Consider the following 19,538-nt stretch of genomic DNA (forward strand, 5'->3'; position numbering starts at 1 on the left):
CACCAAATTGAAACACCATTGGCCTTCTTCCTTTATTAACCCTTTCGGCTACTATAGTATTTTGCTTCTCAATCATCTCTTTAACTTGTTTATGTAGTCTTTTAACTAAATCTGCCTTAGAAGAACTATCAACACTAATAAGCTTGTTAAGAGGCAAATGAATTAAATCAATAGGAGTTAATAGGTTAAAGAAGTGTAGTTTTTGCATGGATAGAGTCATATTTTTAGGTTGATGAGGAAAGGTGAAAGTAATTAAGGAATGGCTGACCACCTACCAACATAAGCCAAGTTAGGAGTTTTCATGGTCTTGCTAGTTTTTATAGAAGGTTCATTAGGGACTTTAATAGCATTGCTGCACCTTTGATGAGATTGTCCAAAAGAATGTTGGGTTTAATTGGCGTGATGCACAAGAAAATACTTTTAATTTGCTTAAAGATAGATTGTGTAATGCTCCTTTGCTGATTTTACCTAACTTTGACAAAACCTTTGAGATTGAATGTGATGCTAGTGGCATTGGTGTTCGGGCTGTTTTAATGTAAGAATAAAGGCCAATTTGCTATTTTAATGAAAAGTTAAATGGGGTAGCACTTCGATACCTAACATATGAAAAAGAACTTTATGTTTTGGTTCATACTTTGTATACATGGCAACATTACATTTGGTCTAAGGAGTTTGTCATACATTTAGATCGTGAGAGTTTGAAGTATCTCAAGGGGCAAGACTAGTTGAGACCGAAGACATGCAAAATGGATGGAGTTCATTGAGACATTCCCATATATGATCAACTATAAGAAAGGTAAGGAGAATGTGGTTGCTGATGTATTATCCCAAAGGTATGCTTTACTTAATACTCTAAATTCTAAGTTGTTGGGTTTTGAGTTTATTAAGGAGTTGTATTTGAATGATAGTGACTTTGGTAATGTGTTTAATACTTGTGCTAATGGGGCTGCCTTTAATGATTTCTATGTGTTTGATGGATATCATTAAGGGCTGCCTATGCATTCCTAATTATTCTTTGTGTGAGATACTTGTTAAGGAGGCATGTGGGGGCAGTTTAATGGGTCATTTTGGGGTGCATAAGACTTATGACATACTGATTGAACATTTCTTTTGGCCTTGCATGTAACATGACATGAATAAAGTGTATGGCCGATGCATTATGTGTTTAAAGGCTAAGTCTAAATTGTAACCCCACGGGTTATATACTCTGTAATGCCCACGTAATGCATTTGCATTTATTTTTATAACATGCATATCATATACATATGAGAAATACATGAGATATGTATGGTATTAATGCTAATGTTAAATAGAAGAATATTATAAATGTTACAATTAGTCGATAATACGAATTAGAAAGTTAAGGGATTAAATTGATTAGTGGTAAAAATAAAGGGGTTAATTAAACCTAAAAAAATTAATATGATAGAAAAGAGGAAGAAGAAAGAAAAGGTGGTAGTTCTTATTCCTTCTTCTTCTTCTTTCTTCTTCTTCTCCTTAAAAAAAAAAACTAAAATTTTCAAGTGGAATTTGAAGGTTTAAAATCAATTTTAGATCTTAATCTTCATCTATAAAGGCTTTAGAGTTTTATTTGGTAAGTAATTTTAATATTTTGTTGAATTGAGTTAGGGTTAGAAGACATAGAATTCGAGCTCTAAAGATCCAGTTCTTCAGTCTTATTCTTTTGATCATATATTGAGTTAGGAAGCTTTAAATCGAGTGTTCTTTGATGATATAGAAACTTTGAAGAGTTATCTAAAACTTTTCTTTGTTTAGCTTGATCTGAATCAGGCTCTATGTTAGTATAATAAGAGAATACATTTTATTGTTCAGTTTCCATCTTTGGTTTGAGTAAGGTGGATTGTTTTGTAGGGATATTTCTCTATACACCTCTAATTGAAACAAAATCAGTTTTAAATTATATTAGACACAGAAGGTTAGTGATGTGGAAAGTTTCATCGTGAAATTGTTTGTATAGAAGTTTTGGTGGATTTTTAAATTTACCCTATTAATTCTATTATAGTTGGCAGCCACACATATTTAGATAGTTTAGTGATGTTATCATGCTAGATGAAATTCTATTATTTTTTTGGGTGTTTAAAAATAAGTGAATTATAATTTATTTCAGCTAAACCAATTTGGAATGAGGGTGACACCCAAGTTAATTCAAGCAAAGGAAAGGGAGCAACAAAGGTAAGTGAATAACTTAATGTTCTATATGAATATAACACAAAATAAATAATTATAATTTATTTGTTTAATTGATTGATTAAGAGAAATGTATATAATATATTAATAGATTTTAATTTTTGTTTATGGTGATTTTTAATTATAGTTTTGATGGGTGATTGTTTTCGAAATGAGATTGTATATATGAATGTTGATTGGTAAATTCGGGTATCATGTTATAATGTGAACAGTATATTTTATTTAGCCATATCTGGAGTTTTATAAATCCAAATGGAGTGTTACTTATTGCTATAGAAAATTTGATTACAAATATTATAGAAATAGAGGAAGCTTGATTTTGCTGTTTGGATGGTCAATGTGGATCATACTTTCTGTTGCTTAACTTTATTGACAGCTTGGCCATGGTGGATTATTTTTTATGTTTCTCTTTCTATACACATCCAATCGATGTAAAATCAGTTTCAAATTAACCTAGACTTATAACATTACTGATATGGAGAATATGATTTTGGAGTTCCTAATGTGGAATTTTTGGTGTATTTTTGAATGTGCACTATTAAATCTGCCATGTTGAAATATGGTATGTTTTTAGTATATCATAGGTATATTATGGTTTCTTATATATTATGGAGATATTGATTATTTAAATGGAGTGGTATATTATATATATATAAATATAAGAATTATGGTTGGATGAATGTAAGGACGCAATGCTACTTGTGAATGAGGCAAAACTGTGTGCGATATGGAATTTCCTATAAGATTATGGTTGGCTGTGTGCGTTTGGGGTTTCATGAAAAAAAATTATTATTATGGAATTAAATATAATTCACAAGTTCATTGTTGTCCTAAAGAAAATACTATGACAATGTTTATATACACACTATGAAGTCATAATTAAATATCGAATAGTTTGATGCTTGATAATACTACATGTTTGATTGTGTTAATTTTCATAGGAAATTATGTTATTCTTTTGCTGAGTTGCAGGTTCACTCCTCTGTATTATTTTTTTCCAGGATTAGAAGAATTATAATTGGTCTTGACGAAACATTTGCATATGTCGCACTAGCATTGTGTCAGGTAGGTCAGTAGGAGGTCGCCCTCAATTTTTCCTGAACGTGACATGTCTAGTGGATTTTGTTATCATGTATAAAACTGGTGCATTTTATGTATATACAAAAAAAAAAAGAATACTATTTGGTGTTGTGAGCTTTTTGGTGTGTGATTTGTATGACTCATATAAATAGTTTTTGTTATACATATTAATTTTGAGTTAAAAGTTAGTAGTTAAGGAACATGTTATGTATCAGTCATTTGCATACAATGTATGCCTGACATCCTTTATAGGTGTCACATACTCCTTTGCCTATTCTTGATGTTGCTTGGACATATCTATGTATGGATTTTGTACTTGGATTGCCTAGGACTAGGAAGGGCCGAGATTGTAGCACCCCAACTCAAACATCCAATTGTATAGCAATATATATATAATTTACTTTATAAATATAATTTACTACTTAGTTACAATATACATTCATACAATTTAAGTGGCATGACATACTTAATATATATAAGGAATATTTATACATTATTTTAATTTACACAAGTACCCAAAATGCCCCAATGCTTGAGATAACTCCTCTGGCCCACCTGATAATATTGACTGATGCAAAGAGAGCAATGCACAGCTAAGGCTATCTACAACTCACTAACCTGAAAAAAAATTGCTAAGGAATGAGCTAGCGACTCAATAAGCATTTAATTTACTAAACTATAGTATATTAGGCTAGAATTATCAAGTCTTTATCAATACAGAAAATTATACCAACACTTAACTAACAATCACAAAATCAACCATTTCAATTATTCTCATAAACAAATAATTTCATCTCACATAATGCAAATAATCTCAAACTTAACCAAGTCAAATAATTCAATTCCACATTATTTCTATCAAATTAGGATCAGATGACTCATCCTCACATTTCCTCACATTTTCACATTTTAGTGACCAGTTGACAAGACTATCCGCCCGGCTCAGTCTTGCCATCTCACATACTCGGGTAGCTATCCGCCCGGCTCAGCTTTCCCGATCACACAATATCCATTCAAGAGTCATCAATCCTTAATTACAGTCAATTCACTTCACAACACATCACAATCAATTCACTTTACAATAAGCCAAAAATATAACCGATATCAACTCAGTCAACCAAGAGATTATCAAGTAATCAAACAGCAGTTCCTACTCAATATACACAAAGTTTAGTCTATTAAATACTTACCAAAATTTATAGGATAACAAAGTAATCCTATTCTTTTTCTCTTACCACTTTCTTGCCTTTGAATGAACCTATTCACATATTCAATACAAATACAATTCAATCACAAGGCATAAATATACATATCTGTACTATCCATAAAACATCACATTTCAACAAAATAACATATATTCTAGATATTAATATGATGCATGAGATGAACGACAACAAATCAATATATTTATTGATGAAGGCAGCTTGTAGGTACTGACTTAGAAATTACACCACAATTTATGTACAATTAATAAAAATCTCATCTTTTCCAGAATTACACTTCCAATTTTTAGAAACCATAGCAGAAAGAATCACTTCAAAATCATTGGTATAGAAATAGTTATGGCATTTTTTATACAGCTGCTCCAATTTCCATCTAAACAGAACAGCAAAACGTTTCCTATTAAATGACCAGCCAAAAAAATAAATTTTCTGATGAAACTCTGCAGATATAAAGTTAACATTCTAAAGTTTCTATAGACACTAATTTTACTCAATTTGGACTTCTCTAGCTCAAGTTGTGAAACACACAATTAGCAACCAATTTCTGAATCCTAAGTCCCATTTCTGCTTAAAACAGTTTCGAGCAGGCCATATTAAGTTCAACATATCTCACGTTATACTCAACCAAAACTTATGAAAGTTTGCAGACATATACTAGATATATAAATGAACAACTTTCATGTTTAACTCTCTGCTTGGTTCAGTCTCTAAATGCCTCAAAATGTCAGCACAAAAACCAGGTCACCTGCTGAACCACAAACAGAGCAGCAGCAAATCGAACCTTATAAGTTCATACTCACTCAACGATCTACAAAACCATTTTACAGAGATATTCCTGAAACATATACCTATGACTTTCATGTTTGGAAATTTTCGAGATTAAGCCTCTAAAGTCACAAAATCAGAGGTGAAAAATCTGCCCAGAAATTTCAGCTTCAAGATCACAAGTAATAGCATGTTCACTCTTGATTAAACAATTCCAAAACACATAATCATCAACAATTTCATATCATTAATCCTAATTTACAGCAAAATCAAGAAATTAAAATTACTCACCTTTGTTTCCCTTGATTAAGAAAGCCCAAATCTTTCAAACTTAAAAGAAGAATTAGATTCTCACTTACTAAAAGTTTGTAGAGTTTGATTAGGAAATCAAGGTTTGAAGAAGAAAAGGAGAAGAATGAGAGAGACAAAGAAGAAGAGAAAATAGGAAATGCATGCGTAGAAATGAAGAAATGAAAGAGGTGGTAAATTGGTGTAAAAATAGGCAATTTTACAATTTAATCCTCTTTCTTTCTAACTTTCCAATTTAGTCCAAAATCATTACTTTTCAATTAAATCAATAATGTAACTAAATAATTTATTTATCTACCACATGATATAATAAAATAGGTCATACATAATCATGATGCAAATGACATGCTAATGAATATTAATTATTAATAAAAAAATAAATAAATTTGGTTGTGACAGAGCTAGTATATTTGTTGTTGTGGATCGATTTAGTAAGATGGCTCATTTTATACGATGCCATAAAACTGATGATGATGCTACGTATATTGTTGAATTGTTTCTTAGGAAAGTTATGCGATTGCATTGAGTTCCAAACACCATTGTAAGTGATAGAGATGTTAAATTCTTAAGTCATTTTTTGTTAAATTCTAGCACGCATAGGCACCACATCGCACAATACCTCATCCTTATACCTACCGATAGAGAAAGACACTAGTACTTACTTAGCAACTCTAATCTCACCACAATCATTCAACCTGATATAGATCGGCCAAGGCTTAAAGATGTTGATTTGGATGGTTTTGATGATGAGGGCAACAAGAAAGAATCAAGCAAGGATCCATTAAGTTTGCCATAAGGTCCAATTACAAGGTCAAGCTCCAGGAAGCTTCAATAGTCCTTAAATGGCTATATGCAAGAGTGGGCTAATAATGGAAGTCCAATAGAATCTGGTCCAAATGAAATTCATAATGAATGGGCTCTGTTTAATGCTCTTAAAGTGCAAGTTTATAAAGGCTAAATGGGCTTTGTTTAATGTTCTTCAAATCCAAGTTTACGAAGGCTTTGCTTAGCTCTTAGTATCCTATTTGGTTAGATATTAGAGTTTCCTAAGCTTGTAAGAAAACTCATATTAGATCAGATTAGTTAAGTAAGAGTTCTATTCTTCTTAGGGCTTTGGATATGTCTTTAAAACATGTCAAATTCGTATGCCTTTTTCAAATTATGATTAATTAGAGTATTTACTTTCTTTCAAGCCAAAATTGCTTGTATCTTGTGTTCTTGTTTAAATGCAAAACTTACTTATCAATGAGCTGATCTATCCTTATGGTGTACTTAAGATTGGGGTTTAAGAGACTTAGATTTTCTTAAGTTCTAATTCTTGATTATCTTACAATCTGATTAGACGATTCTAGGGTCTGATTTTAAGTTAGCGATTCACGGGTTCATAAGGATTATAGTTCGTGGGTTCTATTCTTGGAGGTTCTTTAAGACTACCTTTACGTTTATAAAAATTACATTTGATCCTTACGCTTAGTCGTATGGAAGAGAACAAAGAGCTTATGATTTCTTTCCTTATTGGATATGAAATCCTACCTATGGTCTCTTTCTATTTGTCTCTTTGTGCCTCTTTGTCTAGTATGATGATTTGATTTTATTTAGGGAGCATAAACACGAGTGTTGAGTGAAAGTACATGGAAGCGGCAATCATACGCACTAATCCAATGCTTGAACGAGTGCGAAGACGGAAAAGAAGTTGATCAAGTATTTATATCATTCTCTGAATGATCGCAGACGATTTTTTTGGAGGAAAGAGGCAACGATGAGAATCGAGGCACTCCTCAATATTTTGATTCAGGATGTGCACCATTAGGATCTCCATCATTCCATATCGCTCTATGCATAAGCATTATTGATGGCACAAGGTTTGGTGTAAGGAATTAAGAGAACGCAATTGATAAACTTGACCGGTGGCATTGGGGCTTAGCTTGATGATCAAGCAGGACAGACATAAATCCACGCGCATAAGAGAGAAATCATATTGTTTCAATTAATCCAAGTGTATACAAGTGGGAATGCGGGTGTTTTCGTGTTTGGGACGCATATAATGAAGTAATTTGGGTAGGAGTATTATTAGGTAGGCCCACACAAATTTCTTTTTATTTTTTAAGTTGGCTCATAAAATTTCAAACTATAAGAGTTGTTGATTAGTCAACTCCTCTCCAATTCGTGATTTGACCTTAGTTTTTTCATATTTAGGTTCTACTTTCTTCTTCTTGTATAGAATGAGGGCTTCGCACTATAAAAGCTGCATGCAACCGAATACTTGAGGCTAGTGAGCATATTATTTCAGTTTTCTACTTTGTAGAAAATCAAGTTATAGGTTCTTTCCAGAACCTTATGGACTTATGAACACTGCGAACATAGACGTATCCCTCACGTCCTTCCTTTCTTTTGTGTTCTTTGTCTACCTTTGTGTTTAAATCAATTCGATTTAATCCTAACACTCAACCATATGGAAGAGAATAAAGAGCTTGTGATTTCTTTCCTTATCGAATTAAAAACCCTACCTATGTTCTCATTTTGTTTGCTTCTTTTGTATCTCTCTTTCTAATATCTATTTAGTATGATGGTTTGGTTTTATTTGGAGAGCATAAACACAAGTGTTAAGTGAAAGCACATGGAACCGGCACTCGTAGGCACCGATCCAATGCTTGGGCAAATGCGAAGAAAGAAAATTAGTTGATTAAGTATTGATTTCATTCTCCATATGATCGCAGAAAAATCTTTTAAAGGAAAGAGAGAATGTTGAGTATCGAGGCACGCCTAAATATTCTAATTCAAGACTTGCACCATTGGGATCTCTATCACTCCTTATTCCTCAAGGCATTAGGACTCTGGATGATAGAAGGACTGCATAAGGAATCATGGGAATGCAATTGATAAGCTTGACCAGTGGCATTGGAGGTTAGTTTGATGATCAAGCAAGAGTTATGGGAACGTAATTAACAAGCTTGGCTGGTGGATTATGGTGTGACTTGATGATCAAGCAGGACAAGACGTAAGTCCATGTGCTTTAGGAAGAAATCTTCTTATTTTTAATTAATCCAAGCATAATACAAGCAGGAATGCGAGCATTTTGATATCTGGGATGCATATAATGAAGTAATTTTGGTTAGAGTATTATTAGGTAGGACCATGCGAATTTCCTCTTGGTTTCGTAAAGCTGGCTCATAAAATTTGGGACTACTAGAGTTATTGACCAGTCAACTACTCTCTAGTCCATGATTTGACTTTAGTTTATTCATCATTCTTTATTTATTAAGTCATATTTGGCTTCTACTTTCGCATTACAGAAACTGCAGGCAACTAAATACTTGAGGCTAGTGAGCATATTATTTTCATTTTCTACCTTGTGGGAAAATCAAGTTTTGGGTTCATATAAGAACTTTGCAGACTAATCAGGATTTGCTCTAGCAAACATAGACTTATCGCTCACGTCCTTCCATTCTTTTATGTTCTTTGTCTACTGTTGTGTTTAAATCAATTCTTTTTTATCCTTACGCTTAGCCTATAGATGTATTACCAATTGGGTTCTTCTAAACGGAGCCTAGATACTTCATTTTTTGGGTCCAAACAAGCTAATAATAAATTATTCTAATTGATATATATATGAATAGCTTATCAGTCTGGGCGTGGATGTTCTTATTTGGACATCTTGTTTGGGCTACTGGATTTATAAGTCTGAATATTTTGATGATTCAGAAGGATTGAAGTAGTTAATAAATGAAATAGTTAATGGTGGGGTTACCATTATCCTTTTTGTAGTGACGAATCTTGTATGTGTTCCTAAGAAAAGGAATTTTTCCATTTTTCGGGGTCTCAAAGGGGTGTGGAAGAGAATTTTTCCATTTTTGGAAGTCTTTTATTATTTCCTTTTAGAATAGGTTTTTTATTATTTCCTAATTAAGCATAGTTCTTTATTTTATTTATTTAGGAAAACTTCTATTTAGCATATGCTTTAGTTAATTCCTATTTATTTTAATTCCTTTATACAAATAGGAAATTAGAGTAATGTCTTTGTCTATTTAAATCATATGTAGTCGAATGGCACAAGTTAATGAATGAATGAATTAACATTTTTATTATTGATTCCGTTGAGAGAATTCAATTCTTGGTTCTTCTAAGAACTTGTGAACTTATCTAGACTTGTTCTTGTGGCATTTGTTGAGACTTATCATTCACCTTCTTTCTAATCTTGATTCTAGCGTCCAAAACCTTTTCTATACTAAGGTTCACACTTCTAGTAAAGTGTTGGGTCGAGGTCATTATTCGTAAATCTGACTTTAGACGTTCTTGGGGCAACAATTTTGTAACGTGTTTCTTGTAAATCCTTACAAGAATCACCTTACAAAGAACACAAAAGAAAGGAAGGATATGAGCGATAAGTCTAAAATCAAATCAAGTACTTATAGTCCCAAATTTTATTATGCAGCTTAAGGAAATGATGGAAATTATATGTATCCCAAATATCAAAACTCTAGTAAAAAATACTTAATAACACTCTAGTCAAAAATACTTTATTAGATGCATCCCAAATATCAAAACTCATGAAACCCTGCTTCCGTTAATCAAAAGCAACATGATTTCTCCCTTACGTGGGTGGATTTGCGTCTCGGGCTGCTTGATCACGAAGTCATAATCCAATGTCACTGATCAAGCTTGTTAATTGGGCTCCCATGATTCCTTAACGAAAACTTGGGAGAATTCCCATGGGCGTACATAATAACAATCTGGCGTAATGTACTTCATTATATGCCTCCCAAACATCAAAAGCGCTCATTCAATGTCACACCCGTACTCTAAGTATGTATTCATCCTTTTAGCATCGCATTTTCATATAGTATTTTAATTGAATTAAGGTAGTACTTAAGTGTGTTTAATAATAAATAATAGTGGGACTTAATTGAAATCAAAATAAAGATGGTGGATTAAATTAGGATGAAAGAATAAAAGTTAGAGGGTTCATAAGTAATATGAATAATTCATGAAGGACCTAAGGGGATATTTTACAGCTGATCCTATCCTAAGCTATGTGTAGAATCATCCACCCTCTACTTCTAAGTCTCCATAAATATATATGTTCATACACACACTTACATAAGAAAAGAAAAGAAAGGAATTGATAGAGTTTCTTCATTAAACAACCTGGTCTAATCTTTTCCCAAGAGGATATTCAAGATTTAAGCACTTTGTTGGCCATAATCTTCATCTAAAAAGGCTTTAAAGATTTATTTGGTAAGTATTATAAGAGTTTTGATTAATTTGAGTTAGGATTGGTGAGCTGTATTCTCGGGTTGGATTTTTTTGATTTTTCAGTCTCTGTATTTATTTCATATCTTGAGCTAGAAAACTCCAAATTAGGCGTGGCTTGATGCGTAGGAAACTTTAGACAGTCCTCTAAGACGTTGTCGTTTTACATTTATCCTAGTTCTATCTCTATCTTTATGGATTTAGACCAAACAGTTTATTGCTCATTCTGTCAGCATAGTTTAAGCTGGTCATGTTAAAATGTGCTTAACTCCATCTATGGTTATCTAATTGAAGTAAACAAAAGATAATCCTCAAATACCTCATATATAATTCCCAATAATTTTTCAAAGTTGGTCCCAAAATCTACCCTATCATGGTTGTTGAGATAGGAATGTAAGATTAAGTTTAAAAGCATAATTTGCATATCATTTGGGGGCTTCATGATACGAGAGCATATAGACTTATTAATTTGTTGAATTCTAAATTAAATTTATGAATTAGGTGTAGGAAAAGGCAAGGAAAGTGCAAGTGCAAAGTAGATATTTTTTGGAGCTGGTTTAGTATAACTAAAGGCCACTCTCGATGAGTAGATATCAAGCTCTTATAAAGTTGATTTCTTTGATTTAAAAGCTGAATATTGAACTTAGAGAAAAGGAAACTTAAAGTTGTTATTTTAAGCTTATTAAATTTTAGATTTGTACTTATTTTAAAATATATTCAATTGGTTTTACAAATTTGAAGTATAATTATCAAAAGTAGGTTTTTTGTGTTGGATTTTATATGTGATGATTTTGTAATTCAACAACAAGAAGATTTCAGCTTTTAGCTGGCCTAATTAATCGATATATAATGCTAATTAAAGATCTTTGCTTTTCCTTAATGAGCACAAACATTAATAGCCTTAATACATTACTTATATTTCACAATTACATAGGAGTCTGATATAGTTTCATTTTAATGTTAGAAAGAGCATTCATCCAATGCCTTCTCACATTGATGTGTTTGAAATGTGCTGAGATTGATATATGCACATGTGAAATTTTTGTGGTTGTTAATGCGCATTAGACAACGAGGCACTTGATTGTAGGCCGGTGAAGGGAGAAAGGCTGGACCGTGCTAATGTGGACGAAGGTTAGCCATCAAGTGTGTCTAGAGTGGGTTTTTGAATGATGGTTGTGATAATTATTGTGAGGATGGTTAAAATCTATGAGACTTTTTATGCCATTTAAAGTACATGATGTTGATAATTAGTATTGCTATTTTGTATGAGTATTAGAACAGTTTCTATAATGGTATTTTCTTGCTTGACAAAGATTAATTGCCTCAAGAATTTGATTCATAACTTTATATATTTCGCATAATTATGTGGTTTTCTTCCGCTTACAGTTATCTAAATTACTTTCTTCTTGTATATCTATTCACTCAGTATTTTTATACTCATTCTACTCTTTTCATAAATTTTATTCAGGAAGCAAGGCTTGATAGTGGGTGGTTGAGCTAGTAAGTCTGATTAAAGGCGAGAGTAAGGTTGGCGAGAGTAAGCTAGTAAGTGGGTGGTTCATACCATGGTGGTTATGTACATGTAAAAGACTATGTTATAAAGTTAATGTTTAAAGGCAAACTTTGTATATCAATTTATTTAATAATGTTTAATAAAGGCATTTCTAGTTATAGTCGTTGGATTGAAACATCATATTAAAAAATTAGCTATTTTTAATAATTATGATTTCAAATATAATATTACATATATATATTTAAGATTTTAGCAAGTATTTTGTTTTATATGTCCATCTTGAGTTACGTGAGATGAGGTGTGACATTCAAGCTTGGATTAATAGAAAGCAATATGATTTCTCCCTTACGTGCACAAATTTACATCTCATCTTGCTTGATGATCAAGCTAAGCCCCAATGCCACCGATCAAGCTTGTCAAATCCATTCCCGTGATTCCTTATGTCAATCCTTGTGTCATCAGGAGTTCTCGTTCCTAGAGGAATAAGAAATGATAGAGATGCCAATGGTGCAAATCCTGAATCGAGAAATTTGGTCGTGCCTAGATTCTCGTTGTTCCCTTAGGTGCTATCAGAGATTATGGTCTACACGGACCATTCCGCACTCAGGTACTTGTTTAGTAAGAATGATGCAAAGCCTAGACTCATTCGTTGGATTCTTTTGTTACAGGAGCTCAATATTGAGATCAAGGATAAGAAAGGTTCTGAGAACTTAGCAGTAGACAACGTTTCTAGGCTAGAAAACCCGACTTTGGAGGCGCTTGATGAGAGTGTGATTAATGACAATTTTCGGATGAGTTCTTATGCTCAATTTAGGTTAATTATAATATCCCTTGGTTTTTTGATTTTGCAAACTGTCTAGTTGCTAAAGTCATTCCAAATGGTATGACATTTCAACAAAAGAAGAGATTCTTTTCTGAATTGAAATACTAAATTTGGGAGGACCATTCCTTGTTCAGAGTTTGTGCAAATCAGGTTATTCAATGATGTGTACATGGGGAGGAGATCCTCCGAAGTTTGAGGCATTGCCATGAAGGACCAATAGGAGGTCATCAAGGTGCAAATCACATAGCTAGGAAGGTGCTAGACACTGGATTCTACTAGCCGACGATCTCTAAGGATGCTAGAGCATTTGTTCAAGTTTGGGATGCATGCCAAAGATCAGGTAACATCTCTACTCGTGATGAGATGCCCCAAACAAGCATTCAAGCTGTTGAGAATTTTGATGTTTGGGGCATCGACTTCGTGGGACCCTTTTCTTCTTTCTATAGTAATAAGTATATCTTGGTTGACCTAAGAGTGCGCCAACATCAAAGATGAAACAATGGGGCAACTACATATCTTATTTTTACGAATTAATCTTGATTGATTTAGTCATGTCTTTATTGATTATGATTGACTAAATCAATTAGGCTTCTTATTCTGTTAATTTGGAGGTCTTTTATTATTTCCTTTTCGAATAGGTTTTTTATTATATCATAATTTAGCATAGTTCCTTATTTTGTTTATTTAGAAAAATGTCTATTTAGCATATACTTTAGTTAATTCCTATTTAGTTTACTTTTTTATGTAAATAGGAAATTGGGATAATGTATAGCCGAATGGCATAAGTTAATGAATATTTTGAGTTAAACATTTTTGTGAGAATTGTTCTTGCTTGATTCTTTGGAAGAATTTCGAGCTTACCAAGAACTTGTCCTCGTGGCATTCAACATCGACTTATCACTCACCTTCTACCTTTCTTGAATATGGCGTCAATCATTATTCTTATACCAAGGTTTGAGATACTAGTTATTTTTTGGTCAAGGTCAGCAAAGATCAGATTTGGCTTTCTTGGGATTCTAATCCCGATTCTGCTTGTTGGGTCTTATCATAAGTTGCCAAGGCTCACATCATTTAATAATGCGAACAGAAAGTCAAAGCCAAGTCATGATCCAACGTTAGGTCAAGGGGCGAATTCTACTCCATGTCCAATTACAAGTTCAAAGAATCTGTTATTCATCAAAGGAGGTCCAATTATAAGAGCTAGGGCTAAAAGGATGAAAGAGGCCTTAAATAGGCCTGTTCAATAATCTAATCCACCATGTTAGACCTTGACAAAAGCTAGTTTGGGCCAAACTATTCATAAGAAAAAGGGGGGGGGGGGACCAATTTTCTTGAAGAGAAAACCAAAAGAAGGCGCCTAATGTGTGTTGCTTGACTTAAGAGTGCGCCAACTTCAAAGATGAAACAATGGGGCAGCCATATATCTTATTATTTATGAATAGATCTTGATTGATTTAGTCATGTCTTTATTGATTATGATTGACTAAATCAAGTAAGCTTCTTATTTTGTTATTTTGGGAGTCTTTTATTATTTTCTTTTATAATAGGTTTTTTAATATATCCTAATTAAGCATAGTTTCTTATTTTATTTATTTAGAAAAACTTATATTTAGCATATACTTTAGTTAATTCCTCTTTAGTTTATTTTCCTTATGCAAATAGGAAATTAGGGTAATGTCTTTGTGTATTTAAATAATATGTAGCCGAATGGCACAAGTTAATGAATATTTTGAGTTAAACATATTTGTGAAAATTATTCTTGCTTGGTTCACTGGAAGAACTTTGAACTTAAAAAGAACTTGTTCTTGTGGTGTTCATAATCGACTTATCACTCACCTTCTACCTTTCTTGATTGTGGCATCAACCACTATTCTTATACCAAGGTTCGAGGTACAAGTTATCTTTGGGTCAAAATCATCAAAGATCAGATTTGGCTTTCTTGGGATTCTAATCCCGATTCTGCATGTTGGGTCTTGTCACAAGTTACCAAGGTTCGCATCATTTAATAATGCGAATCAAGACTCAAAGGCAAGTCATGATCCAACTTCAAATCAAGGGTCGAATTCTGCTCCAAGTCCAATTACAAGTTCAAATGATACGTTATTCATCAACGGATGTCCACTTATAAGTGCTAGGGCTAAGAGGAGGAATGATGCCTTAAATGGGCCTAGTCATTAACCTAATCCACCATGTTAGGCCTTGAGAAAAGCTAGTTTGGGCTAAAATATTCATAAGGAAATGGGGGGTCGAATTTCCTTGAAGAGGAAACCAAAAGAAGGAGCCTAACTTGTGTTGCTTGACCTAAGAGTGCGCCAACTTCAAATAGGAAATAATGGGGCAACCGCATATCTTATTATTTAGGAATAAATCTTAATTGATTTATTTCATCAAAGATCAGATTTGGCTTTTTTGAGATTCTAATTCTGATTCTGCATGTTGGATCTTGTCACAAGTTGCCAAGGTTCACATTAGTTGCAACGAATAGTGGAAGATTTGATGGCCAAATGGTTTATTAGAGAAATTATGAACCCATGTGCGGTGCCCGTCTTACTTGTACTAAAAAAGGATGGAACAGTATATGTGTTGATTGTCGTGCTATCAACAAGATTACAGTAAAGTATGGTCATCCTATTCCTCGCTTGGATGATATGTTAAATGAACTCTATGGGTCGACTATCTTCTTTAAAATTGATTTGAACATTGGTTATCATCAAATTAGGATAAAGGTGGGTGATGAATGGAAAACCGCATCTAAAACAAAGTATGGTTTGTATGAATGGTTAGTCATTCCTTTTGGCTTGACTAATGCTCCTAGCACTTTTATAAGATTAATGAACCATGTTTTGTGTGCTTTTATTGGAAAATTTGTGGTTGTCTATTTTGATGATATCTTGATATACAACAAGTCTTTAGATGATCATGTTGAACATGTGCGTATAGTACTTGATGCTTTGCACAAAGAGAAGCTATACATCAATTTTGCTAAATATTCTTTTTGCACTAATAAACTTGTGTTTTTGGGATTTTTTGTGAGTGCTAAAGGAATAGAAATTGATAGTGAAAAGGTTCAGACAATAGAGTCTTGCCGAAACCTAAGAGTGTTGAGGATGTGAGAACATTCCATAACTTAGCTAGTTTTTATAGGAGGTTTGTTAATGATTTCTTTAGCACAACCCCACCTTTAATGGAAGTAATTAAAAATAATATGGGATTTGAATCGGGTGAGGAACAAGAAAGGCTTTTAACTTGCTTAAATCTAAGTTAATTAGTGTACCTTTACTTGCTTTACCTAATTTTGACATGATTTTTTAGATTGAATGTTATGCTTCCGGAATTGGTTTGGGAGCTGTTCTTATGCAAGAAGGATGGCCTATAGCTTATTTTAGTAGAAAGCTCAATGGGGTAGCCTTAGCTACCCAACTTATGATAAGGAGATGTACGCATTGGTGAGAGCTTTAAAGACATGCCAACACTATCTTTGGCCCAAAGAGTTTATGATTCACACGAATCATGAGTCATTGAAGCTTTTGAAGGGGCAAAATAAGCTTAATAAATGCCATGCTAAATGGAGTGAGTTCATTGAGTCCTTTCCATATGTGATCAAATACAAGCACGGTAAAGATAATGTTGTTGCGGATGCGTTATCTCGAAGGTATGCACTTCTTTCTACTTTGAATGCCAAATTCCTTGGTTTTGAGCATATCAAAGAAATTTATGAGCATGACTCTGATTTTGTCAATGTGTTTAATGCTTGTGAAAAAGGTGCTTTTGATAAATTTTATAAACTTTATGGGTTTTTGTTTAAAAAAAAAACGTTTGTGTATTCCCATATGTTCTATGCTGATATTAGTTAGGGAAGCTCATGAGGGTGGTTTAATGGGACACTATGGAAATGCTAAGACTTTAGATGTTTTGCACGATGTTTTCTATTAGCTTAATATAAAGCGAGATGTCGCTAGGTTTTGTGATAGATGCATTTTTTGTAAACAAGCAAAGTCTAAATCTAAACCTCATGGCTTGTATACACCATTGCCTGTGCCTAGTTCACCTTGTTTCCTAAATCAACATCTAATATTCCTAAATAACTAAAGGAGCGGCTGCCCTTGTTTCCTAAACAAAATTAGGAGCCTAGTTCAAGCTTACAACCATGTGCCTCCTTCTTTCCTCTTTAAGCTTCTCCCCTTGCTTCCTCTTTAAGAATTCGACCTTTCCTTGTTCTTTTGAGTAAAATTTCATCCAAAACTTAAGGATTCATTGCCCAACATGTTGAATTAGGTTAATAACAAGATTATGCTTGATTAACTCTAACTCTTCATATGGCTTAGAAGGTTTGGCCCAAATATCTTGAATAAGACCATTTAAGGCCTCTCATTCTCTCAGCTATAGCTCTTGTAATTGGGCCTCCCCTGATGAATAATGGATCACTTAGGCTTGGAACTTGATCTCCTTGACTTAGTTGGCTACTTGGGTCTTTGGGCTTTGGGGTTGCATCAGGAACCTCCATGAATAAGCTTGAGAACCCCTTTTGAATTGTGGACCCCCAACACATTAACATGAAAACCGTAAGAATCAATTCGGTTCAACCCTTGAAAGGTTAGAAAATAGATTACTTAGAAAGATGATCAAGAATTAGAATTTAGAAAACTTATTACTAATTCCTAATTTTGAAATGCTCCATAAGAAGATGATTAGTCTACTTCAATGTTTCTTAAGCATGCATTCTGCACAATAACACAAAAGCAAAGCAAACAGCTTTAAGGTTTTATAACCAATTACTATTCCACTTTTAACTTCAACTTAATTCCACATCAAAATTTGTACTAGCCAATACAAGCTAAGTTTTAAAAATTCAGTTGTATAACACTACACAATACAAGCTTCTTTGAGTTATTATTGGGTGTGATTTTCTTAAGAACATGAAGAACTAAGCTTTGAGTGGTGTGAGAAGTACCTTGTGTGATTTTATTACTTTGAGTGCAAATACGAGTGACCACCCCCATTATTGATTGTAAACACGTGAGGGAGTGTTGTGAGGTCCTTTATTATATTTATTTGTTTTTTTTTGTTACTCTCAAATTGCAGCAATGTCAAACGAAAGCAATGCTCATAATGAGGGCGATGGTGAGAATGCAGGCCACCTAATGCTCAAACTAGAGAGTTTGAATGACTACAAAGGGCAATAATGAAGATCAATGATTCCATCGAAAGAATGAACTTGTACAATAATGCAAGATTCACACTTCTAGAGGAAAGACCACCACTTGTTGATGAAGGTAATAGAGGAGTTCAAAGAGAGAAAAAACGAGGTGGTTATGAACCTAACTTAGATGGGATTGGTTAAGAGTATGATATGGACTATGAAGAGGATGATAATGCCACTCTTGTTGGAATAGATCGAATTTGAGGTGGTGGAAGAGCTTACCGTTACCTAATTTTCAGTGAGGATTAGAACTTCTTATCGTTATTAACCTTCTTAGTAAGGATAAGAAGGTAAAGCTTACCGTTACCTAATTTTCAGATTATGCTATAGCTTGACGAGATCAATTGGTGACTAGTAGGATAAGGAATTTAGAGTACCCTATTGATACTTGGTATGACCTTAAATCATTTATGAGGAAAAGGTTTGTACCTAAGCATTACCAAAGGGAGCTTGTTCAAAAACTTCAAGTTCTCAAACAAGGCAATAAAAGTGTTGAAGATTACTACAAGAAGATGTAGATGATAATGACTAGAGCTAACATAGAGGGGAACATGGGGGCCACCATGGCACATTTCTTGGCTGGTCTAAACAAAGATGTAGCTGACCGAGTGGATTTGTAACCATACACGGAGTTATAAGAGATGATGCACATTGCCATCAAGGTGGAAAAGCAACTCCAAGGAAGAGGGACAGCAAGGTGTGTTTCTAAAACCCTATTCCAATTGTAATTCTAATTAGGAGAAGGGTGTCAATGGTAATTATAAGGGTGGAAACAAGGCTGCCTATGATGGTGCAAAGGGGAAGGATGTTTCAGTTTCTAAAGGGATGCTAAAATGAAGCTTCTATGGGTAGAAATAGAGACATTAAGTGTTAGAAGTGTCAAGGAGTTGGTCATATTAGTAAGGAGTGTCCTAATAGGAGGACTATGACCATACGAAATGGTAAGGTAGTGACAGATGATGAAGAGAGGGAGAATAAGAGTAGTAGTGATGATGAAAGTGATGAGATGCCCGAATTGGAAGCTGGTAGTGATGGGATTATTGAGGAGTCAATTAAAGGAGATATACTTGTCATAAGGCATACTCTTAATACTAAAATGAAGGAGGATTGTCACGAGCAAGAAAGGGACAACTTGTTTCACACAAGATGTCATGTCCAAGGCAAGGC

General features: G+C 33.6%; 1 protein-coding gene across 1 annotated transcript; it reads left to right on the top strand.

The window, feature by feature from the left end:
• The first annotated feature begins 16,605 nt into the window (after positions 1-16,605).
• On the top strand, positions 16,606-19,208 carry LOC125369872. Its single transcript, XM_048373143.1, has 3 exons — positions 16,606-16,933; positions 17,022-17,092; positions 19,110-19,208. Exons 1-3 carry the CDS (start codon positions 16,606-16,608, stop codon positions 19,206-19,208), a joined length of 498 nt encoding a protein of 165 aa, XP_048229100.1.
• Positions 19,209-19,538: the final 330 nt, after the last annotated feature.

This window comes from Ricinus communis, chromosome 1 (genome assembly GCF_019578655.1).
Source record: "Ricinus communis isolate WT05 ecotype wild-type chromosome 1, ASM1957865v1, whole genome shotgun sequence".
In the NCBI taxonomy this organism is placed as follows: domain Eukaryota; kingdom Viridiplantae; phylum Streptophyta; class Magnoliopsida; order Malpighiales; family Euphorbiaceae; genus Ricinus; species Ricinus communis.

What these genes read in the sequence shown, in the direction of transcription:
- LOC125369872 (XM_048373143.1), top strand. Translation starts at nt 16,606, where the DNA reads ATGTACGCATTGGTGAGAGCTTTAAAGACATGCCAACACTATCTTTGG. An exon ending in GTTTAATGCTTGTGAAAAAG is followed by an intron (nt 16,934 to 17,021) that starts GTGCTTTTGATA and finishes TGCTGATATTAG; the next exon opens with TTAGGGAAGCTCATGAGGGT. An exon ending in CTTTAGATGTTTTGCACGAT is followed by an intron (nt 17,093 to 19,109) that starts GTTTTCTATTAG and finishes AATTCTAATTAG; the next exon opens with GAGAAGGGTGTCAATGGTAA.